Below are 25162 nucleotides of genomic sequence, written 5' to 3'. Positions count from 1 at the left end.
CAAAGTAATGTGTTTCTGTTGTTTGTAATGTTGCAAACACCTAACATTTTTTTTTAGATTGCCCAATGTCCACATTGGCAAGACAAAGTATACACCATTCTTTTTGATGTTTCACCGGCACCCAAACACGCCAGAGGTTCTAAACACAAAGGTAGTATCTGAGACAGATTGCTTTGTAGCAGAGGATCCGAATATTGTAATACCCACACGGATAGTAGAGGTGACAGCAGTACAGGCAAAGGTAATTGTCTGTATTATGAACTATAATTAAGTAATAATTCACATTATTTAAGGTATTCTATTAAGTCTGTTTATTATACATTATTTTCATAAGGTGCGGGATCACATTGAAAAAGCACAGGGGAAGCAAAAGGCGGCGTACAAAATTTGAAATCATTTCACATCCACGAAGGAGAGGAGGTACTCAAAGCAAACAAAAGAAAAGAGGGATGCAAAGGTGGACGTTTAGAGGGGAACTGGACAGGCCCTTTTGTAGTCGAAGACATTACCGGAAAAGGGGTTTCTATACTTGCAGACAAATCAGGCAACATTCTCCGCCAGAAAACCAATGTGTCCCAACTCAAACCATTCCTGCGGCGTGACATTAACCTGAATGGTGAGTAAGGCAGTACATTACAGTAGATGGTCCACTTTTTGAAGTAAATGTTTATGGCAAATTTAAAATATTACATATACAACCTTTTTCAGTGAAAATTCATGATGACCATGATTCTTACTGCCTGAAGACAGACATGGCAGGAGGTGATGCATCACGCACAGGTATGCTTTACTTGATTTGCTTTTAAAAAAGTACTATAAGTAACTTTGACAAAGATTTGTGACTGATCCAAATGTGTTTACAGTCGATCGCTTTCACATCTTGGAGCTAGAAGAGGTAAGATGTCAAATAAATGGAAGTCTGTTATATATTATATAATATTATATATGTACGACAATTACAAAGCTTTTTTTTCTAGGAAATGTAAATGAGAATTTTGAGTGAGGAAACCGACAGAAAGCGGCCACTCATTCAGTTTCCGAGATGCCAGGCCTACTGTTCATAGATTAATATACTGTTTCTAGACTTGTGTTTCTTTTAATGCAAATTAATTTTCAATTACCCAACACATGCTATCTCTGTAATAATCATCAATTGTCCAATCTTCAATCTTCAATAAATTTCATTTATCGTCTTCTGGTTGACCTCGTTTTCTTCATAATAACAGGTGATTCAACTAGCAAACACTCAATATGACTCAAGGAAGAAATGTAAGAAAATTAATTGTGAACGGATTTGTCTGTCTTCGTCAAAATAGCCTATTAGAAAGATTACAAAATGCGCATATAGGCTTATCGCCTATTGTTTGTTGGGCGACAGAACAAAAATGGTTAATATGAACCTTTAAATAAAAATAAATTACAAAATATGTTTGTAACAATGTACATAAGTTACTTGTCAGGTATTGTTCACAAAAATAAGCATTAGATGAATAGTTGCCGTTTAAACTGTTATGTTTCATCTGTCCCACCCCTGTGTTTCAACCGTCCCGCACAGGCAGGACGATTGAAACAAAGAACAACTCCCGTTCAAAGTCAAATTTTACTTAAATCATTATATATTTGTACCGAATAACACATGATACTAAGAGAACACATATGTGAGTTGTTAATCACAAAAAAATAAAAAATCTATCTGTAACCTTATCTTAGAAAACGACGTTTATCTGAAAAGTGTTTCAACTGTCCCGGCTCTCCCCTACTGCTTCCTTCACGTAGCCTACTGTTTTCGCCTACTATATAGTAGGAAAGTAGGCATATTCGAATGCACTTAAGTCCGAATCTCGCGATAATTAGTACGTCACCCAGGTAATTCTCTCCTACTCTTTTGGATTCGTACATACTTTTTCGCTCGCCTACTCTTTTTCCCATACTAAATAGTAGGGAAGTATGCGGTTTGGAACGCAGCCAATATATTCGGTTCCTGAAATTCTCCAATAGAATCTGTCTGCAGCCTGCAAGACTTCAAGTTACGCCCCTTCAGGTTACGCCCACTTCAAGTTGATCACTGTTTTATTCGACTTAAAGGGGTGGTTCAGGATTTTCGACATCGGACCTCATTTTCAAGTGAGCCTGGTTGTTATTCATCAGTGGAGACAGTTTTCAAAAAAATTCATCCAGTCCTTACTTTTGGATAGTTCGCCAATGCTAGGCTAGCGCGAGTAAACGGTGCACGTTAGCCTGTCATTAAAAACAGTTTTACCCACTCCACAGTACACCAAAAGCAAATCAATTATAACGCCAGACTATCGATGTAAATGTCTGTTGACTAGACTTAGTCGATTAGACCTATTTTCAGGCGCTGCGTCATATCACTACGCCTGCTGCACCCATGGTACGGCCGCACAGTTCCTTGATTATTACGCCGGAATGAGAGTAGTTCCTAGCCATATAGGCTTAGAAAATCGCAACTTTTAATTTTCCGTCGATTTTAGTACACGGTTTAACTACAGAAGAGTCAAGTTTTAAATAGGAAAAATATTGAAACTCTTTGGTCATTTTGAAAGAAATGCTACTGGACTCGTCTGAATCAATGATCTATGCTAAGCTATGCTAAAAGTGGTACCGTCAGACCCGGAGTTCGGCTGAATGGATTCTAAAACGGTAAAACTCATCTGTTTAACTCTGGGGGAGTTGTAAAATGAGCATATTTCCGAAAAAAGTGGAGTATCCCTTTAAATACATTCTGCTGAAATTAACTAAATTACTTGAAAAAATATTTATTCATTTTTATGAACGAGATTCAAAAATCCGAGTTAGTAAAATGATCCGCACTTCCCACTACTACGTCACGCGCATACATATTTAACTCACCATTCCAAGAAAACTGTGAAGTCTGGGATATTCTCTAATGATTTCTTCGATAGTTTTTGTTCCAGAGGATCAATTCCACGCACTGCAGTTTGTTGAGGTGGTGTGTGTCTCATGAACTCATCGACTTGGCTGTGAGGACATCTTGCTTTCTTTTGCCACTCAATCATTGTCAGTCATCAAACAGCTCAGACTATATTGAAATAAAAAATACTGTAGCTATTGAAATTACGGAAGACAGCTAAAAAAAAAAAAAAAAAAAAACATAAGTAATTAACTGTACCTGGATCTGTAGTAGCCCCAGCACTGCACATTTGGTATCTCTAATCATTATTCAGCTTACCAGCTTGTTAGTAGAGGGACTCCAAGACCGGAGCCAGATAAGGAAGACATCCAAAATGTGTACTATTGTAGACTGACTGTCCAGGACCAGAGTTGAGAACCATTGTCATCCAGCAGCATAATACTTTCATTTACTCCTTTCTGTGTTAGAATGAAGCAGAAAAAATAAATATTTTCAGAAAAGTAAACTAGTCCTTAAAAACTTGTTACTACAGTAAATCAAGGTAATCTGTGTATTGGAAAACATCAACTTTCTTTAACTAATCATGAACTAATCGTTTATTTGTTGCACAATGTTTCCCATTTCAATGTTGTTGGGAATATCTGCACTTTTTCATCTTTCTTTCATCTCGGAGATTTCCGCGAATTCAAACGCATCTCACTGCACCTGACACAGCGCTGTTGTGGTGTCGTGTGGCCGATGTCTGAGCTCGCGCCGCTGGGCCGAGCTGATAGCAGCTAAATGGTCCGTGCACTACGGTTCAAAATGAGAAGAGCTCTTTCGTTCCGCATAGTAACTGTTACGTTACTAGTCTGGAGCACTGCTTCAACTGTGATAGACCATCACTAAAGTCCCTTTAAGACATTTGCTATCACGAATACCGTAAAAAAGGCGTATGCTAGATGGTGATTTCAGACTAACGGTGCGTTTCCACTGGCGCGTTGCGAGCGGAGCGGAGCGAGCGTTTTCAATTCATTCCTATGGAAGTCGAGCTTCACGCTCGCGCAGTGCATTTTGGGATTGACAGCGGACCGGAGAAAGCGTTTAGAGCGACCGAGAGCGTCAAAAGGTTGGGCAGTTCTCGACTTTATGCAAATATCAAGCGAAAAACGCGGTCGGCAGCCAATTGCTGTGAGGTTCGGGATGTGACGTCTGTTTTGAGAGTTTAAAAATATGCAAATTGTGCCGGATTTTATGCTGGATTTAGTGCGTAAATCATTTTGTTTACAAATTAGACGCTTTGCAGTTGTTATATATATGTTAAAGATTTTATTTTGGATGTGTTCATTGTGATTATATTGGCTGGGTTTATAAAAGTTTATAAAATTGAAAGGATCTTTGCTTGGGGCATTTGGAAACAAAGCTTGTCTATTTCTAAATGTAATCGCGTGCATCGCTGATCATGATTACTGTCCGTGTGTTGAAAAAACTTATATTAAACACACTCGGAACAGACACACCCCAAAGCGGAGACGTTACAGCGTTGCCAGCGGCACTGAGCGGACTTTTGCCGCTGTAGTGGAAACGCACCGTAAAGCCCCGCGTTCACACCGCCAGCGACACGCAGCGACAAAGCGACATGATCCCATTCATTTCAATGCAGCGCTGGCGACATCCGGCGACACGAGCGACAGTGACCGTTGGCGACAGAATGTGGGCGTGTCAAGCGACACGAGACGCGCGACAAAAGTTCAGAAATTTCAACTTTATGCAAATGAGAAGCGATTTTCGCGAGCGACAACCAATAGGAAAGAAGACTTTCAGTGGAGTTCAGCTCACGTCACCGTCTCGAGTGCAGGCAAGAAGAGTTCGAGGGCGATTTCACTGTTTTATATGATTTGACTGTATGGATATAATAAAATGATGCATGGAAAAGAAACTGTCGACATTCTCAGTGAGTTTAATTCACACATTTAGTTCGAGTGTTGTCATTTTATGATGCAAGTTTAGCACTGCTGCAGACAGTTCATTTTACAGTTTCCCCTGCATTATGTGGATTATAAGGGACAAGAAATGGATTATTTGTCAAATTCGAATAACGTTTTAGTAACTATTGACAGTATGAGTGAGTTTAATTTGTTGATTGATCGATCGTTAATGTAGTTAAATATTTAATGCACTGCACTGCTGTGGTTAATATAACAACACTCTCCCAACAACATAATATTGCTTTTAAATCTTTTAAGACCAATTCCTAGTCAAATTAGAATTATATCTCAGTTTTATATAACAATTGTGATGGTATATGCTCAGACGTGCAGTTTACCAATAACATTAGAGCGACAACACTAGGAACGCCCACAAGCGACTTCACTGTACATAGACTAGCGACATGCAGCGACAAAATCGCTGGCAGTGTGAACGGGGCTAAGGCCTACTTAGTTTATTGTAGTAGCTAGGTAACTGGTAGTAAACGGTTTCGCTAGTATAATGTTATAATTAATTACTTTATTACTGCTAGCGACCTAACGGCGATAGCTAGGATTAATTTCCAATCGATCTCACTTCCCGGAGATCATTAAAACGGTCTAAAGGGAACTTCGTTTTTAAAAAATATAAAATTCAAATTTAGAATAATTATATTCAACGTCTCAGTACACAATACTTAATGTTATATATACATAAAAACGATATGACTTACCTTTCATAATCAGGATGCAGCAGCAGCTCCTGCGTTGACTGTCTGTTACTGGACCGTTAAAATTTGAACAGTCGCTGCAGAAACCGTAGGCTATTTAACCCAACAGTCGGGTTATTTCTAGAATTTTTTTTTTTATATATATAAATAATTTTAAACATCTTTTGATGTCTTATTGTATGCCTGATTTGGTGATGATTAAAATTTTTGACTGCACAAATAAATAGCTAAATGCACCGCTGACAAACAAATCTTATGATACTTTGAGACAAATGAACAAGCACACCCATAACAAAATCTTTTAACTGAAAGGCAACACAATGAGGGTTTATGCAAACCCAATCTAATATGCTCTGACACTAAAATAGGCTACCCCTCACAAAACAGTGTCATTTGAGTTCAGTTTATCAAAAGGAGAATGCAGAGATAAAATACAGTGTAATCAGTTGGACGCGCAGTGGAAACAGTAAATAGAAGTGTTTTGAGTCTGGATTTGAACTATTGTAGGAGCACATCTGATCTCGTCTGGAAGCTGGTTCCAGCTGCGGCTGGCATAATGGCTAAAAGCGGACTCACCAAGAGTGAAATACCCTTGGTGTTTTTAGTTTATGTAATCCTAATGATCTGAGTGATATTGGGTTTATATTCAGTGAGCATATCTGCAACGTATTGAGGTCCTAGGCCATTGAATGATTATATACCAGTAATAATACTTTAAAATCAATCCTAAATGTAACTGGGAGCCAGGGTAAAGACCTGAGGACTGGTGTGATATGTTCATATTTTCTGGTTCTGCTGATTAATGATCTTGCCTATGAAAGAAAGATTTGAGATTGGTCTATAGGTGCTTAATATGGTCTTATCCAGATTGCTCTTTTTCATGAGGGGCTTGACAGCTGCAGTTTTAAGGGAATTTGGAAAACTCCCAGAGAGAAGTGAGGATATTACCACCTCTAGGAGATCTGCTTCTGAACAGTTTAACACACTTTTGAAAAAGGAGGTGGGGAGTGTCAAGGGCGCAGGTTGATGTTTTAAGGTGCTGTACTGTTTCTTCCATAATTTTATTATCTTCTAAATAAGATATTTTTTATTATATTATCTTCTAAATCAGACATGGTAACATTCTGAGGATGTGGTCTGATCTGTCTTACCTCAGTGCCACATGAGGATATGCTGATCGCCTTTCTGATATTATTGATTTCCTCAGAGAAGAATGAAGCAAACTCACTGCATCTGCTGTCTGAGATTGCTGTCTTTTTTAGGCCAATTTTTATATTTTGGTTGTTTTTGTATAATGTTACATTTCTTTGAAAGAAAATTATGAACCAAAGAAGGAATTCATGTGCCAAACAACATCACTCTCATCTACAGATGTTCTGGTGTGCACGGGTGTGGTGTGTTGTTAGGGGAAACAACATTATTCAAGTTATTTACAAGTATTCATTTAGTTTCATTTCTGCTTCTGTCTTGCAGTCATCCGTTAACTTACTCAGAATATTTTTTGGGTGGGGTTAGTTCTTCTTTATTATCAGTATTGCCATGCTTGAGGTCTTCAGTCACAGGCTTACACTCTGAGTTACAGTGATAAAGTTGGGTCTTATTTACAGTATTTTCTGATCAATTGTTTTTCAATATGCTTCAACATTTCTTTGGACTTTTTTATCTCTTGGCAGTTTCACAGGTTTTGAGTTTCACAGGTTTGTATGTTGACTTAATTCTGTCTTTTATTCTTCCGATGCGTCTGGAATGAGATTAAATATGTTTTAAATGATCATGACTTTGTCTCGGTCTTAAGACCAGAATAGGGAGTGTTAAAATAATTTATGTTCAGTTAACATGTTTGAGTTTGTACTAACCCTGCCAAAAGTTGTCTTTCTGTATTAGTGAAGCTTTTTTGTTGCATATGACAATATATGGGCTTTTACAGAAACCCATTACATTTTTGACTAGCTATTAAGATGCCATGGTCCCAACTCTATAAAATACAAAACTCTAGAGGCCTATCATGGACCAGTGTTCAGTTTGCAGGTTTTAATGACTCTTAGAAAGTTATTTCTGTGTCTGCTTGTAATCCAATACTTTAGTGATGCTATTCTGTGCTGGATCTTCACCAGTTTTAAATCACATCCTTCTCAATGTGTTTAACAGGTTCACATGCTGATGATGAATGTCCTGTTCAGCTCAACCCACAGAGAGTTATTGTGAAGTACGGCGGTTCTGTCTCAGTCGACTGCAGCACTTCTGTCCCACTCCTGCATATTAAAGGGATGGGATGGGAAGCCAGTGAGGGAGCAGTGCCCATGACCAGAGACAGTCTGATCACATGGAGAGTGCCAGAACTGAGAGAATGGGACATAGAGCCAGTCTGCTACATAAACTATAAGAGACAGTGTACAGTGACTCTCCCAGTGACTATTTACAGTGAGTTTCTCTGTTATTGATACTTTTATCTTTTCATTCTCAGAAATATCTAATGCATGTACATTCATGACTGCAGATATCATTGTGTAAATCTTCCTCCACAGAGACTCCAGACAGTGTGTCCATCAGCACTGTGAATCACAACGGACCAATGATGGAGGGAAACCAGTATGAGCTCCAGTGTGACGTTCTCAATGTGGCTCCTGTACAGAGTCTCACTGTCAACTGGTACAAAGGGCCGACTCTGGTGAACCAAACCATCTTCACTGACACCATCAAGACTCCAGTCAGTAAAACATCTAAACTCCTGATCCGTCCAGACAGAGCTGATGATGGAGCTCAGTACTGGTGTGAAGCAAAGCTGAAACTGGGAGAAGAAGGACCTCAACCTCCTCCAACAGCCCCATCAGAACATCTCAACATTGCTGTATATTGTAAGTAAGATCTGTCAGTTTCTATTATTAATCTTTTAAGAACATCTGTTGTCCAAATCAGACTTTAGGTTGTAGCACTTACCATGTGACACTGTGGCTGTATCCGAAATCGCACACTTCCCTATACAATATAGTTGGCGAAAACAGTATATGACCCAAGAAGTATATGTCTGAATTCACAGTACTCACTAAAGAGTAGACAAAAAGTGTGCATACGATAGACACTTTACTATCCCATGAGGCCACAGGAGAGGATTTGTGAATGGCGGTGAAGTGACAAAACTGACGCTGGTCATGTGATAATGACAGTATGGCAAATGTAGCTCATCCAAATTACATTCATACTATAGAAAATACTTTTTTGGGAGACTTCCGGTTTGGCGATGTAAGAGAGGGCAGCAGAGGCGAGGACCTCCTAACCACACTCCTTTAAAACATATTTATGCGTCTTCTTTTTCTAATCTAATTGCTTTGCAACATAACATAAGTATTACACCTAGCCCAGAAAGCGAAATGAGCAACTCTAAACAGAAGCAAAGTACCGCACCAGCAACACGGTCAGGTGCAACCCTAGCGAGTAAGCTAGCAGTAATGGCGGCTAACGACACAACTACTAGCAACAAGGATATACCTGTAAAAGACAATACGGATAACTTGACAATGAGTCAACTAGTCTCCGAACTGTCAAAACAGCGGGCCAGTTTAAAAGAGGACATGGCAAGTTTAATTCAAGATTCAATCAAGCCGTTACAGGCCTCCCTCGAGACGCTACGCGAGACAGTCGGCTCGTTTCAGCACCGACTTACGTCTACCGAAGTACTGGCCGGTGAAAACTTTGAAAGGCTAGCCGCCGCGGAAGCGACGATTAAATCCTTGAAGACACAGAATTCATCTCTTCTTGACCAAATTGACGATCTTGAGAACAGATCCAGAAGGGCTAACCTGCGTATTATCAACCTTCCGGAAGGCGCTGAGGACGGAAAAGACCCCATTGGATTTATATCTGGGCTGCTTAAAGATGCCATGGAGAGCGTGTTTGACAAACCTCCTGAACTTGAGCGAGCGCATCGCGCGCTTCGCCCCAAACCTGGAGCAGGGCAATCTCCAAGACCATTCATTGTCTGCTTCCACCGATTTCAGGAAAAGGAAAAAGCACTTCACTGGGCCAGAAGACATGATACTAAATTCAACGGAGTGTCACTGCGGCTATACCCGGATACGAGTGCAGCTTTAGCGAAAAAACGCGCCGGATTCAAAGAAGTCAAACAATCCCTCTATCAAAAAGGCATAAAGTTTCAACTTCTGCACCCTGCACGTCTCCGTGTGAAATTCGGAGAGGAAACTCACACTTTTGATTCACCTGAGGCGGCCGAGGCTTTTTACAAACAACGCGTCCTTGTACAAGACTAAATACGACTCTGGCCGTAATATGTTGTCTATGAGCTTAAATGGCACAGACAATATACTTCAAGTAATAAGGTGACTTTCTCCGCCTATTCTTCCATCGCAAATTTATCTAAAACTTCAAGAAAAGACGGCATGTTTGTTTTTGTTTATTTTCTCAAAGCTCATTCAGTACATTGCGTAATATTGACGCTATGCTGTATTCAACGTCAATATTGTGGTTTGGAGTCTCTCAAGAAGATCGAGAGGTAAAGACTGGATAATCGGGAGCCATGCAAGTTATATAGGTTTCTGCGGCTTGTTTCAGTTGGGGAAGCAAGCATTAGGAAAATGTTGGGAAGTTTGGTTCTAAGTTTCATTTATCTAAAAAGTTTTGGGAAAGTTTTGTTTTATGTTATGTTTTTATACAAACTGAATAGTGAGGAAACATTTATGCTGTTGTTTGCATTTTTGATCAGTGAACTCTTGACTAAATGTATATTTGTTCATGTCTGATATGGCCGATTTAACTAAATCTCATGGGGGGTCGAAAGTTAGATTTGTTAGCTGGAATGTCAAAGGCCTAAATAGCCCAATCAAAAGAGGCAGAATTTTTGCATACTTAAAAAAATTAAAATCTGAAATAATATATTTACAGGAAACCCACTTACGCATTGTTGATCATCTCAGAATTAGGAAATCATGGGTGGGGCAAGTTTTCCACTCTAACTTTAACTCTAAGGCAAGGGGAACTGCCATTTTGATACACAAAAGCATTCAATTTACTGCCTCTGCTTCTATTGCAGATCCTCAGGGAAGATATGTTATAGTCTCTGGGATATTATACAATGTTCCTGTCGTATTAGTTAATGTATATGCGCCTAACTGGGATGATGTGAGTTTTATTAATAAGCTAGTCTCTTTATTGCCAGACCTAAACTCCCATCTTATGATTTTTGGTGGTGACATAAACTGCGTAATGGATCCGTCCCTTGACCGCTCTAATCCCAAATCTTTATCCCGTTCTAAGATGGCCCAAGCCTTATCTACATTTATAGAGCAAGTAGGGGCGGTTGATCCTTGGCGATTTCAATTTCCACACAGCAAAGAATATTCCTATTTTTCACATGTTCATCACTCCTATTCAAGAATTGATTATTTCTTTATTGATAAATCTCTCCTTCCTTCTGTTGGACAAATTGAATATCTACCTATTGTGGAATCAGACCATGCTCCTTTGCAATTAGACCTTATTTGCAACTTGAGGTATAACGAACGGCCTTTGTGGAGACTAAACACGGCCTTGTTATCAGATCCTGCGTTTTGTACATTTGTATCAACAGCTATAGACGATTTCCTATTACATAACAGATCCGAATCTATTACAGCATCTACATTGTGGGAGACACTTAAAGTAGTTATTAGGGGAGAAATAATTTCATATACCGCAACTCTCAATAAAAAACGTAAACAAAAACTGGACGATCTAATTGATTCTATAAGAAGGGTAGACTGCCTCAACTCTACGTCTCCGTCACCTGAACTTTATAAAGAGAGGTTAAACCTTCAAGTTCAATACAATCTGTTATCAACAAATAAAACTGAATGGTATTTATCACGTTCTAAAGGTTATATTTATGAACATGGAGAAAAGGCAGGTCGACTTCTAGCCCACCAGTTAAAATCTAAAGCTGCCTCTCAACTTATACCTCAAATTTCGAACAGTAATAATGATTTAATAGTTAATCCAATTGAAATTAATAACACTTTTAAGAACTACTTCTCAAATTTGTATACTTCTGAAAGCCCTGAATCTAACTCTGAAATCTTTGAATTTTTAAACAATATAGATATACCCACCCTCAATTCTGTGCAGAAAACTAATTTGGATAAGCCCATACAAATTGAAGAGATTTTAAACTCAATCACATTAATGCAGAGCAAAAAAACTCCTGGCCCTGATGGTTATCCAATAGACTTTTACAAAAAATTTGCAGATAAATTAGCCCCTATTCTTCTTGATATGTTTGAGGACTCATTGGAAAAGGGTAGCCTGCCACAAACCTTGAATGAAGCAAACATTATACTCTTACTAAAACCTGGAAAAGATCCCCTGGAATGTAACTCGTATAGGCCAATCTCTCTCTTAAATTCAGATGTAAAAATTTTGGCAAAAATCCTTGCTTTACGATTAGATACAGTAATAGAGAATTTGATTTCAAAAGACCAGACAGGATTTGTCAGAGGTCGACACTCTTTTAGTAATATCCGAGATTGTTAGGGGTAATACACTCGTCTAAACTTTCTCAAAACCCTGTTCCTCAAGTAGTCATCTCGTTAGATGCTGAAAAAGCATTCGACAGGGTGGAGTGGAAATATTTATTCTTTGTGCTGGAAAGATTTGGTTTTGATACATCTCTTCTCTCATTGATTAAGTTATTATATTTTTCCCCTAAAGCATCTGTAATTACAAATAGAGTATGTTCAAAGTATTTTCCCCTATCACGGGGTACAAGACAAGGATGCCCTCTTAGCCCTTTACTTTTTACTTTAGCCATCGAGCCCCTATCTATAGCATTAAGACACTCACAGTATTTCACTGGCATCATCTGTAAGGGCATAGAACATAGAGTATCCTTATATGCCGATGATATGCTGTTGTATCTTTCAGATCCGATCTTAGGTATTCCACAGGTAGTTAAAATTTTGAAACAATTTGGAACTTTCTCAGGCTATAAACTGAACTTTTCGAAAAGTGTCTGCTTCCCCATAAACAGTAAGGGCCTCCAGATTTCGAATACCAATATACCTTTTCAGTTGTCTACATCGGGTTTTAGATATTTAGGTATAAACATCACACAGGGCTTCCCTAACCTTTACAAAGAGAACTTTGTCCCTCTAATTGACAAGTTAAAATTAGACCTCAAAAAATGGAATTTGCTATTTCTCTCTCTTGCAGGTAGAATTAACTGTGTAAAAATGAACATTTTACCAAGATTCTTGTACTTGTTTCAATGCATTCCAATATTTTTAACAAAATCCTTTTTTCAGAATTTAGACAGACTTATTTCATCATTTATCTGGGGTGGAAAAACACCTAGGATTAGGAAGGAATTTCTCCAGAGACAGAAATCTCAAGGTGGTTTAGCGCTTCCTAATTTCAGGTACTATTATTGGGCCGCAAATATCTCGAAATTACTTTATTGGCTTCAGAACCCCAAAGATGTCTGGTGTATCTCAGAGGCAAACTCCTGTACCTCATCATCCCTTCCTGCTTTAGCTTTATCTAAATTGCCCCTTTGTATTTCTATGTATACTCAATGCCCAGTCGTCGCAAATACTCTCAAGATTTGGTTTCAATTTAGACAATGTTTTGGTTTTAAAGACTTCCTCATAGCCAGTCCTATATGCAAAAATCACCTATTCCTTCCAGCTCAATTGGACTCGATCTTCAGTCAGTGGCAGCAGACAGGTCTTGTCAAATTTAGTGATCTTTTCATTGATGATTTTTTCGCCTCTTTTTCCAACCTCTCCTCAAAATATAATCTGCCAAGTTCACACATGTTTAGATATTTTCAGGTTCGTCATCTAATTCAAAATCTTTGTCCCACATATCCATCCATTCCTCCCAGTACAGAATTGGATGCAATTTTAAACATTCCCTTACATTTGAAGGGAATAATTTCTAATATATATAATATTTTAATGTCAATAAAAAATATTAATCTAGATAAAATCCGTGCAGAGTGGACAAAAGATTTGGCAGTGGATATTTCAGAGGAAACCTGGAATAATGCATTATCTAGAGTGAATGGAACAACCTCCTGTACACGCTTGGGTTTAATCCAGTTCAAAGTCCTCCACAGACTTCATTACAGCAAGGTTAGGCTGTCTAAGATATACGCAAATGTGGCTGATACATGTGAGCGTTGTCACTCTGCTAAAGCAGACCTTGCTCATATGTTTTGGACTTGTCCCAGACTGCTGGATTACTGGACAGCTATATTTAAAATTTTGTCTGAGGTATATGTTAAGGATATCAGGCCTAGTTTTGAGATGGCTGTCTTTGGAGTACCTGAACAAGATGTGGTCATGTCCAAAAAGTGTCAGGACGCATGTGCTTTTGCATGTCTTTTGGCTCGTAGAAGAATATTACTTGATTGGAAGTCAAGTAAACCACCCTTAGTTTCACTCTGGCTTAGTGATGTGATGCTGTTTTTGAAACTGGAGAAAATTAAATATTCTCTTAGAGGATCCACCAAACGTTTTTATTCAGTATGGTCCCCAATGATTTCTTTTTTTGAAAAGGATGCAACTCTCCCCCCAAACTAAAACTAATTATTATTAAAAGGCTTGTGCACATTGGGTTGGATGACGTAATCCGACACAGTTGGCTGACAATATTGTCAATTATTTTCTCACTGTTTATAATATTAGAACTTTGAAATGGTTTTTTTTTTTTTTTTTTTTTTTTTTTTTTTACATCGTTTATATATTGTATTATTATTATTATCATTATTTATTTTATTTTTTTTTTTTCATTTTTCTTTTTTTTTTTTCTCTCTTTGTTCAGTGGGTGGGTTGTGGGAAAGGGAAAAAATTGTAAAAACAAGGAGTATTGTTAAACTCTTTATGTATGTGATACATCACTTTGTTCTTCCTTCAATAAAAAAATTATAAAAAAAAAAAAAAAAAAAAAATACTTTTTTGGCAGCCATGAAGTAAATACTTAATCAAAATAAGTACCTACTCATGAAGAGACTATGCGATTTCAGACACAGCCAGTGTGTAACTCTTTCTTGTTAAATTTCTAAATTTTGTTGGTTTTGTTACAAGATTAAAATGAATATGGATTAACATAAGAAATTTAAGATGCAGTGCAGATACAAAACAGCTAAAACTGTTTTTTTCTCCTTCTTGCAGTTAAACCGATCATCAATGAGACCAAACTGCCCTCCATAGTGTCTGTGTTTCGAGGATATCCAGTGGGGATAGTTTGTGAAGCCGAGGGAACCCCAAAACCAACAATCAGCTGGAGTCTCAGCACAACTGTTATAGCTTATAGTGAAACTCTTACTATAACAGATTCAACACCTGAGGATCTGCTCTGCATTGCAAAAAATTCTGTTGGCAGCACCACCAGACGTGTAAAAGTGTCCATACAAGGTAACTATTTCTATTATTTTCCATTCTAAGTGAGTTAATTTAATTGATAATTTCCAACAGCTGTTTCAGTTTTCTTCAGAAATACTGACAGTAATACTACAGAAAGGAACTGTTTTTTTTTTATCGTAGGCTTACACATTTTTTTGTGTGTTTGTCTGATATAAAAAAATATATATTTATTTGAGAATGGTCCGCTTAAATATATATTTTGGAGAGTGGTCCGAAACTACTTTTTTAAGCAATAGGGACAGACCGGATACATATATAGGGCTATACCAGCATCTGGTTGCACGATGGTATTACATATGATTTTCTTTGGTTCTCACATCAGATGGCGGAAATCTGCCTTCAGTGCATTTGATATTGAACACATTTGCTCTGTTTTTAACTTAATCACTGTATTAATTGAAAATAATATGAAAATTTATTTCTAATATTTCTATTATTTTATATAGGAATACATGTGCAGGTGAATATTGTCTAGTAAAATGAAATCCCCTCAAAAATAATTTTTTTAATTAAAAAAATATATATTATTGAAACAAATTGTAGTACATCCGTTTAATTAAAAAACAAAAAAAATCGATTTTGACCGCTGAGGATCATAAGTGTGTGAGGAACACCACATAGTTAAAAGACACGTAATGCCCTGCATCTTGTGTTTTTAAATGTATACAATGTAATTGGCTCCTAAAGCATATTTTATTGCTCACACTTTGCTAAGGAAAAGTTTTTTTTTTTATCACTAGATAGATGAGTGAGTGCCCAAACTGATTATAAATTATGCTGTTATTCTGTGATAGAGATTAATTAGTTTTCAATCACATCCAATTCTATAGACAGCGACTGTCCAGTTCAGCTCAACCCACAGAGAGTTGTTGTGAAGTTTGGCGGCCCTGTTTCAGTCGACTGCAGCACTTCTGTCCCACATAAAGGAATGGGATGGGAAGCCAGTGAGGGAGCAGTGCCCATGACCAGAGCCAGTCTGATCACATGGAGAGTGTCAGAACTGAGAGAATGGGACATAGAGCCATCCTGCTTCATAAACTATAATAAGCCACAGTGTACAGTGACTCTCCCAGTGACTATTTACAGTGAGTTTCTCTGTTATTGATATTTTTATCTTTTCATTCTCAGAAATATCTAATGCATTTACATTCATGACTGCAGATATCAGTGTGTAAATCTTCCTCCACAGAGACTCCAGACAGTGTGTCCATCAGCACTGTGAATCACAACGGACCAATGATGGAGGGAAACCAGTATGAGCTCCAGTGTGACGTTCTCAATGTGGCTCCTGTTCAGAGTCTCACTGTCAACTGGTACAAAGGACAGACTCTGGTGGATCAAACCATCTTCACTGACACCATCAAGACTCCAGTCAGTAAAACATCTAAACTCCTGATCCGTCCAGACAGAGCTGATGATGGAGCTCAGTACTGGTGTGAAGCAAAGCTGGAACTGGGAGAAGAAGGACCTCAACCTCCTCCAACAGCCCCATCAGAACATCTCAACATTGCTGTATATTGTAAGTAAGATCTGTCAGTTTCTATTATTAATCTTTTAAGAACATCTGTTGTCCAAATCAGACTTTAGGTTGTAGCACTTACCATGTGACACTGTGGCTGTATCCGAAATCGCACACTTCCCTACAATATAGTTGGCGAAAACAGTATATGACCCAAGAAGTATATGTCTGAATTCACAGTACTCACTAAAGAGTAGACAAAAAGTGTGCATACGATAGACACTTTACTATCCCATGAGGCCACAGGAGAGGATTTGTGAATGGCGGTGAAGTGACAAAACTGACGCTGGTCATGTGATAATGACAGTATGGCAAATGTAGCTCATCCAAATTACATTCATACTATAGAAAATACTTTTTTGGCAGCCATGAAGTAAATACTTAATCAAAATAAGTACCTACTCATGAAGAGACTATGCGATTTCAGACACAGCCAGTGTGTAACTCTTTCTTGTTAAATTTCTAAATTTTGTTGGTTTTGTTACAAGATTAAAATGAATATGGATTAACATAAGAAATTTAAGATGCAGTGCAGATACAAAACATCTAAAACTGTTTTTTTCTCCTTCTTGCAGTTAAACCGATCATCAGTGAGACCAAACTGCCCTCCATAGTGTCTGTGTTTCGAGGATATCCAGTGGTGATAGTTTGTGAAGCCGAGGGAAACCCAAAACCAACAATCAGCTGGAGTCTCAGCACAACTGATATAGTTTATAGTGAAACTCTTACTATAACAGATTCAACACCTGAGGATCTGTTCTGCATTGCAAAAAATTCTGTTGGCAGCACCACCAGACGTGTAAAAGTGTCCATACAAGGTAACTATTTCTATTATTTTCCATTCTAAGTGAGTTAATTTAATTGATAATTTCCAACAGCTGTTTCAGTTTTCTTCAGAAATACTGACAGTAATACTACAGAAAGGAACTGTTTTTTTTTTATCGTAGGCTTACACATTTTTTTTGTGTGTTTGTCTGATATAAAAAAATATATATGTATTTGAGAATGGTCCGCTTAAATATATATTTTTGAGAGTGGTCCGAAACTACTTTTTTAAGCAATAGGGACAGACCGGATACATATATAGGGCTATACAGGCATCTGGTTGCACGATGGTATTACATATGATTTTCTTTGGTTCTCACATCAGATGGCGGAAATCTGCCTTCAGTGCATTGGATATTGAATACATTTGCTCTGTTTTTAACTTAATCACTGTATTAATTGAAAATAATATGAAAATTTATTTCTAATATTTCTATTATTTTATATAGGAATACATGTGCAGGTGAATATTGTCTAGTAAAATGAAATCCCCTCAAAAATAATTTTTTTAATTAAAAAAATATATATTATTGAAACAAACTGTAGTACATCCGTTTAATTAAAAAACAAAAAAAATCGATTTTGACCGCTGAGGATCATAAGTGTGTGAGGAACACCACATAGTTAAAAGACACGTAATGCCCTGCATCTTGTGTTTTTAAATGTGTACAATGTAATTGGCTCCTAAAGCATATTTTATTGCTCACACTTTGCTAAGGAAAAGTTTTTTTTTATCACTAGATAGATGAGTGAGTGCCCAAACTGATTATAAATTATGCTGTTATTCTGTGATAGAGATTAATTAGTTTTCAATCACATCCAATTCTATAGACAGCGACTGTCCAGTTCAGCTCAACCCACAGAGAGTTGTTGTGAAGTTTGGCGGCCCTGTTTCAGTCGACTGCAGCACTTCTGTCCCACATAAAGGAATGGGATGGGAAGCCAGTGAGGGAGCAGTGCCCATGACCAGAGCCAGTCTGATCACATGGAGAGTGTCAGAACTGAGAGAATGGGACATAGAGCCATCCTGCTTCATAAACTATAATAAGCCACAGTGTACAGTGACTCTCCCAGTGACTATTTACAGTGAGTTTCTCTGTTATTGATATTTTTATCTTTTCATTCTCAGAAATATCTAATGCATTTACATTCATGACTGCAGATATCAGTGTGTAAATCTTCCTCCACAGAGACTCCAGACAGTGTGTCCATCAGCACTGTGAATCACAACGGACCAATGATGGAGGGAAACCAGTATGAGCTCCAGTGTGACGTTCTCAATGTGGCTCCTGTTCAGAGTCTCACTGTCAACTGGTACAAAGGACAGACTCTGGTGGATCAAACCATCTTCACTGACACCATCAAGACTCCAGTCAGTAAAACATCTAAACTCCTGATCCGTCCAGACAGAGCTGATGATGGAGCTCAGTACTGGTGTGAAGCAAAGCTGAAACTGGGAGAAGAAGGACCTCAACCTCCTCCAACAGCCCCATCAGAACATCTCAACATTGCTGTATATTGTAAGTAAGATCTGTCAGTTTCTATTATTAATCTTTTAAGAACATCTATTGTCCAAATCAGACTTTAGGTTGTAGCACTTACCATGTGACACTGTGGCTGTATCCGAAATCGCACACTTCCCTACAATATAGTTGGCGAAAACAGTATATGACCCAAGAAGTATATGTCTGAATTCACAGTACTCACTAAAGAGTAGACAAAAAGTGTGCATACGATAGACACTTTACTATCCCATGAGGCCACAGGAGAGGATTTGTGAATGGCGGTGAAGTGACAAAACTGACGCTGGTCATGTGATAATGACAGTATGGCAAATGTAGCTCATCCAAATTACATTCATACTATAGAAAATACTTTTTTGGCAGCCATGAAGTAAATACTTAATCAAAATAAGTACCTACTCATGAAGAGACTATGCGATTTCAGACACAGCCAGTGTGTAACTCTTTCTTGTTAAATTTCTAAATTTTGTTGGTTTTGTTACAAGATTAAAATGAATATGGATTAACATAAGAAATTTAAGATGCAGTGCAGATACAAAACATCTAAAACTGTTTTTTTCTCCTTCTTGCAGTTAAACCGATCATCAATGAGACCAAACTGCCCTCCATAGTGTCTGTGTTTCGAGGATATCCAGTGGGGATAGTTTGTGAAGCCGAGGGAAACCCAAAACCAACAATCAGCTGGAGTCTCAGCACAACTGATATAGTTTATAGTGAAACTCTTACTATAACAGATTCAACACCTGAGGATCTGCTCTGCATTGCAAACAATTCTGTTGGCAGCACCACCAGACGTGTAAAAGTGTCCATACAAGGTAACTATTTCTATTATTTTCCATTCTAAGTGAGGTAATTTAATTGATAATTTCCAACAGCTGTTTCAGTTTTCTTCAGAAATACTGACAGTAATACTACAGAAAGGAACTTTTTTTATTATTATTGTAGGCTTACACATTTTTTTGTGTGTTTGTCTGATATAAAAGAATATATATTTATTTGAGAATGGTCCGCTTAAATATATATTTTTGAGAGTGGTCCGAAACTACTTTTTTAAGCAATAGGGACAGACCGGATACATATATAGGGCTATACAGGCATCTGGTTGCACGATGGTATTACATATGATTTTCTTTGGTTCTCACATCAGATGGCGGAAATCTGCCTTCAGTGCATTGGATATTGAATACATTTGCTCTGTTTTTAACTTAATCACTGTATTAATTGAAAATAATATGAACATTTATAATATTTCTATTATTTTATATAGGAATACATGTGCAGGTGAATATTGTCTAGTAAAATGAAATCCCCTCAAAAATACATGTTTTAATTAAAAAAAAAGTATTATTGAAACAAATTGTAGTACATCCGTTTAATTAAAAAACAAAATTTTGTCGATTTTGACCGCTGAGGATCATAAGTGTGTGAGGAACACCACATAGTTAAAAGACACGTAATGCCCTGCATCTTGTGTTTTTAAATGTGTTCAATATAATTGGCTCCTAAAGCATTACTATTTTATTGCTCACACTTTGCTAAGGAAAAGGTTTTTTTATCACTAGATAGATGAGTGAGTGCCCAAACTGATTATAAATTATGCTGTTAATCTGTGATAGAGATTAATTAGTTTTCAATCACATCCAATTCTATAGACAGCGACTGTCCAGTTCAGCTCAACCCACAGAGAGTTGTTGTGAAGTTCGGCAGTTCTGTTTCAGCCGACTGCAGCACTTCTGTCCCACATAAAGGAATGGGATGGGAAGCCAGTGAGGGAGCAGTGCCCATGACCAGAGCCAGTCTGATCACATGGAGAGTGTCAGAACTGAGAGAATGGGGCATAGAGCCAACCTGCTACATGAACTATAATAAGCCACAGTGTACAGTGACTCTCCCAGTGACTATTTACAGTGAGTTTCTCTGTTATTGATACTTTTATCTTTTCATTCTCAGAAATATCTAATGCATGTACATTCATGACTGCAGATATCAGTGTGTAAATCTTCCTCCACAGAGACTCCAGACAGTGTGTCCATCAGCACTGTGAATCACAACGGACCAATGATGGAGGGAAACCAGTATGAGCTCCAGTGTGACGTTCTCAATGTGGCTCCTGTTCAGAGTCTCACTGTCAACTGGTACAAAGGACAGACTCTGGTGGATCAAACCATCTTCACTGACACCATCAAGACTCCAGTCAGTAAAACATCTAAACTCCTGATCCGTCCAGACAGAGCTGATGATGGAGCTCAGTACTGGTGTGAAGCAAAGCTGAAACTGGGAGAAGAAGGACCTCAACCTCCTCCAACAGCCCCATCAGAACATCTCAACATTGCTGTATATTGTAAGTAAGATCTGTCAGTTTCTATTATTAATCTTTTAAGAACATCTATTGTCCAAATCAGACTTTAGGTTGTAGCACTTACCATGTGACACTGTGGCTGTATCCGAAATCACACACTTCCCTACAATATAGTTGGCGAAAACAGTATATGACCCAAGAAGTATATGTCTGAATTCACAGTACTCACTAAAGAGTAGACAAAAAGTGTGCATACGATAGACACTTTACTATCCCATGAGGCCACAGGAGAGGATTTGTGAATGGCGGTGAAGTGACAAAACTGACGCTGGTCATGTGATAATGACAGTATGGCAAATGTAGCTCATCCAAATTACATTCATACTATAGAAAATACTTTTTTGGCAGCCATGAAGTAAATACTTAATCAAAATAAGTACCTACTCATGAAGAGACTATGCGATTTCAGACACAGCCAGTGTGTAACTCTTTCTTGTTAAATTTCTAAATTTTGTTGGTTTTGTTACAAGATTAAAATGAATATGGATTAACATAAGAAATTTAAGATGCAGTGCAGATACAAAACATCTAAAACTGTTTTTTTCTCCTTCTTGCAGTTAAACCGATCATCAATGAGACCAAACTGCCCTCCATAGTGTCTGTGTTTCGAGGATATCCAGTGGGGATAGTTTGTGAAGCCGAGGGAAACCCAAAACCAACAATCAGCTGGAGTCTCAGCACAACTGTTATAGCTTATAGTGAAACTCTTACTATAACAGATTCAACACCTGAGGATCTGTTCTGCATTGCAAAAAATTCTGTTGGCAGCACCACCAGACGTGTAAAAGTGTCCATACAAGGTAACTATTTCTATTATTTTCCATTCTAAGTGAGTTAATTTAATTGATAATTTCCAACAGCTGTTTCAGTTTTCTTCAGAAATACTGACAGTAATACTACAGAAAGGAACTGTTTTTTTTTTATCGTAGGCTTACACATTTTTTTGTGTGTTTGTCTGATATAAAAAAATATATATGTATTTGAGAATGGTCCGCTTAAATATATATTTTTGAGAGTGGTCCGAAACTACTTTTTTAAGCAATAGGGACAGACCGGATACATATATAGGGCTATACAGGCATCTGGTTGCACGATGGTATTACATATGATTTTCTTTGGTTCTCACATCAGATGGCGGAAATCTGCCTTCAGTGCATTGGATATTGAATACATTTGCTCTGTTTTTAACTTAATCACTGTATTAATTGAAAATAATATGAACATTTCTAATATTTCTATTATTTTATATAAGAATAAATGTGCAGGTGAATATTGTCTAGTAAAATGAAATCCCCTCAAAAATACATGTTTTAATTAAAAAAAAAGTATTATTAAAACAAATTGTAGTACATCCGTTTAATTAAAAAACAAAATTTTGTCGATTTTGACCGCTGAGGTTCATAAGTGTGTGAGGAACACCACATAGTTAAAAGACACGTAATGCCCTGCATCTTGTGTTTTTAAATGTGTTCAATGTAATTGGCTCCTAAAGCATTACTATTTTATTGCTCACACTTTGCTAAGGAAAAGGTTTTTTTATCACTAGATAGATGAGTGAGTGCCCAAACTGATTATAAATTATGCTGTTAATCTGTGATAGAGATTAATTCGTTTTCAATCACATCCAATTCTATAGACAGCGACTGTCCAGTTCAGCTCAACCCACAGAGAGTTGTTGTGAAGTTTGGCGGCCCTGTTTCAGCCGACTGCAGCACTTCTGTCCCACATAAAGGAATGGGATGGGAAGCCAGTGAGGGAGCAGTGCCCATGACCAGAGACAGTCTGACCACATGGAGAGTGTCAGAACTGAGAGAATGGGACATAGAGCCAACCTGCTTCATGAACTATAATAAGACACAGTGTGCAGTGACTCTCCCAGTGACTATTTACAGTGAGTTTCTCTGTTATTGATATTTTTATCTTTTCATTCTCAGAAATGTCTTAAATGTCTTATACATTCATGACTGCAGATATCAGTGAGTAAATCTTCCTCCACAGAGACTCCAGACAGTGTGTCCATCATCACTGTGAATCACAACGGACCAATGATGGAGGGAAAGCAGTATGAGCTCCAGTGTGACGTTCTCAATGTGGCTCCTGTTCAGAGTCTCACTGTCAACTGGTACAAAGGACAGACTCTGGTGGATCAAACCATCTTCACTGACACCATCAAGACTCCAGTCAGTAAAACATCTAAACTCCTGATCCGTCCAGACAGAGCTGATGATGGAGCTCAGTACTGGTGTGAAGCAAAGCTGAAACTGGGAGAAGAAGGACCTCAACCTCCTCCAACAGCCCCATCAGAACATCTCAATGTTGAAGTTTACTGTAGGTTTACTTATTGCTAAGCTTTGAAATTGCTAAGAAATTTATACTTTCTGAAGGGTCTTCTAGCATGAAGGATGTGCAACTGTCATATTTCATCATATGCAGAGTTTTGTTTATTAACTGAGATCATTTGATAAATATTGTATATTATGAATTAACATAAATATGTTTCAGTTGTGAAAATATGTTCCTCTTTCCTCCTCAGACCAAAACACTCCAGTTCACCAGAGACCATCAGTAAAACCAAAGAGGGGACACTAAACTGTACAGTGAAGGCAAACCCGCCTCCTACGTACTCATGGCAATCAGAACATCTGAAAGAGACGATCAGCTCCTCAGAGCTTCTGTCCTCCACGCTCAGCTCAGGAACCTACACGTGCATCGCCAAAAACTCTCAGGGAAGTGAATGCAAAGTGTTCATCCTCAAATCTACAGGTGGGTTATAAATGAAAAGAAAAATGAACTGCATATTCTCTGTCTGTTCGATAAAATGTATAATGTACAGTAATTATTTTTTGCTTATATTTGAATAGGATTTATAAATGTTCATTAAGACATTTTGCATTGAATTTCTTTTTATGTATTTAGCTCAGTAATTTTGCTTTCATTGAAAATGAGGAAGGAATCTGAGGGCACATTTGTGAAATATCTGATGACTTACTTGAGTCCTTTGTGCTGATATATGACAAAAACTCTTTCTGGATGTCGGGTCGGTGTTTCTTCAGCAGCTCCAGCTCTGCTCTTCTCTCTTCTGTAACTGTAGACAGGGATTGAGCTTTGAAAACATTGTGTGTGTGTGTTTCTGTTTGTACCATCATTCACACAGCTCTTCTTTTACATAGTCGTCCCACATTCTGGAATGTTCTTATCTTCTCCCAGCTTCTGGTTGCATTGATAATTGTCACATAAGAGAGAAATAGCTGCAGAATTGTTTTTTTGTTTTTTCTCCAAAATGGGACTAAAAATGCTGTTGACTTGTAAATGTATGTATTTAATGACTTGATGCATGATCAGGGAAACTGCTATTACACATCCATTTTATACATAAATAAAATCCCTGCCTTTTTAAATGTTAGCATGAAATTTAACATCTGTCACTGAAAAGTAAATTTTCTTTAATGTTTTCTTGGATTTTTTTGAGATTTAGTTTTTGAAATTATTGGACAAAATAAATGAGCACTTTGAAATCTCACCACATAAAAACATATGGTAAATATTATTGCCTTAACCCAATGTTTTGTATGTTAATATATCATTTGTTTTCATTTTTATACCATTTATCTGTCAAAATACATGTGACACATAACATTTAATAACTTTTTTTAAAGTAATATTAAGATTTTAGATTTAAATGTATGTATATCATAGGTTCTTTAACTGTTCACTGTGAAGTTTAGAACTGTTTTCCTGTCAGTCTGTCATTTGTATTAAAAACAATATGTTACTTTTATATGTGTTGATGTTGTCATGGATTTTTCCCTAAACCTAACTATCTGGGGTGTCTCCAAATGGACACCCAACTCTGTACCTGGGTCTCGTCTCCTGGCGACGTCCCCACTTGGATATCTCACCTAGTCTAACTTATTTTTCCCTTACTAACTAGTTTTCTTGCTGCGCAGCATAAA

At 37.6% G+C, this 25162-nt stretch overlaps 1 protein-coding gene and 1 long non-coding RNA gene across 4 annotated transcripts in view; both read left to right on the top strand.

Moving 5' to 3' along the window:
- The first annotated feature begins 490 nt into the window (after positions 1-490).
- LOC311289989 overlaps positions 491-25162 on the top strand; it is a 101542-nt gene continuing 76870 nt past the window's right edge. Inside the window, exons 1-2 of the long non-coding RNA XR_014627261.1 lie at positions 491-616; positions 709-780. This is a non-coding gene — a long non-coding RNA (uncharacterized lncRNA). The remainder of the gene's footprint in view (positions 617-708; positions 781-25162) is intronic.
- LOC311289796 (hemicentin-1-like) lies at positions 7112-24265 on the top strand. Of its 3 annotated transcripts, XM_084408041.1 has the most exons (17): positions 7112-7267; positions 7719-7991; positions 8096-8425; positions 14732-14974; positions 15814-16068; positions 16173-16502; positions 17078-17320; positions 18159-18413; positions 18518-18847; positions 19423-19665; positions 20503-20757; positions 20862-21191; positions 21767-22009; positions 22846-23100; positions 23208-23541; positions 23743-23972; positions 24126-24265. In XM_084408041.1, the coding sequence occupies exons 1-17, from the start codon at positions 7204-7206 to the stop codon at positions 24131-24133; spliced, it is 4221 nt and encodes a 1406-aa protein (XP_084264167.1). In that variant the 5' UTR covers positions 7112-7203; the 3' UTR covers positions 24134-24265. The 3 variants fall into 3 exon arrangements, with proteins under 3 accessions (XP_084264167.1, XP_084264166.1, XP_084264168.1); XM_084408040.1 differs by lacking the exon at positions 24126-24265 and having other exon boundaries at positions 23743-24113; XM_084408042.1 differs by lacking the exon at positions 24126-24265 and having other exon boundaries at positions 23208-23537; positions 23743-23986.

The sequence above is a fragment of the Rutilus rutilus genome (assembly GCF_951802725.1).
Source record: "Rutilus rutilus genome assembly, chromosome: 1".
In the NCBI taxonomy this organism is placed as follows: domain Eukaryota; kingdom Metazoa; phylum Chordata; class Actinopteri; order Cypriniformes; family Leuciscidae; genus Rutilus; species Rutilus rutilus.
The sequence above is the reverse complement of the archived record's forward strand: the minus strand, read 5'-3'. Positions and strand labels throughout refer to the sequence as shown.

Coding starts and splice junctions, on each gene's coding strand:
- LOC311289796 (XM_084408040.1), top strand. CDS start 7,204: ATGCTTCAACATTTCTTTGGACTTTTTTATCTCTTGGCAGTTTCACAG. Junction 16,503..17,077: donor TCTCAACATTGCTGTATATT/GTAAGTAAGATC, acceptor TCCTTCTTGCAG/TTAAACCGATCATCAGTGAG. Junction 22,010..22,845: donor TGTAAAAGTGTCCATACAAG/GTAACTATTTCT, acceptor CCAATTCTATAG/ACAGCGACTGTCCAGTTCAG.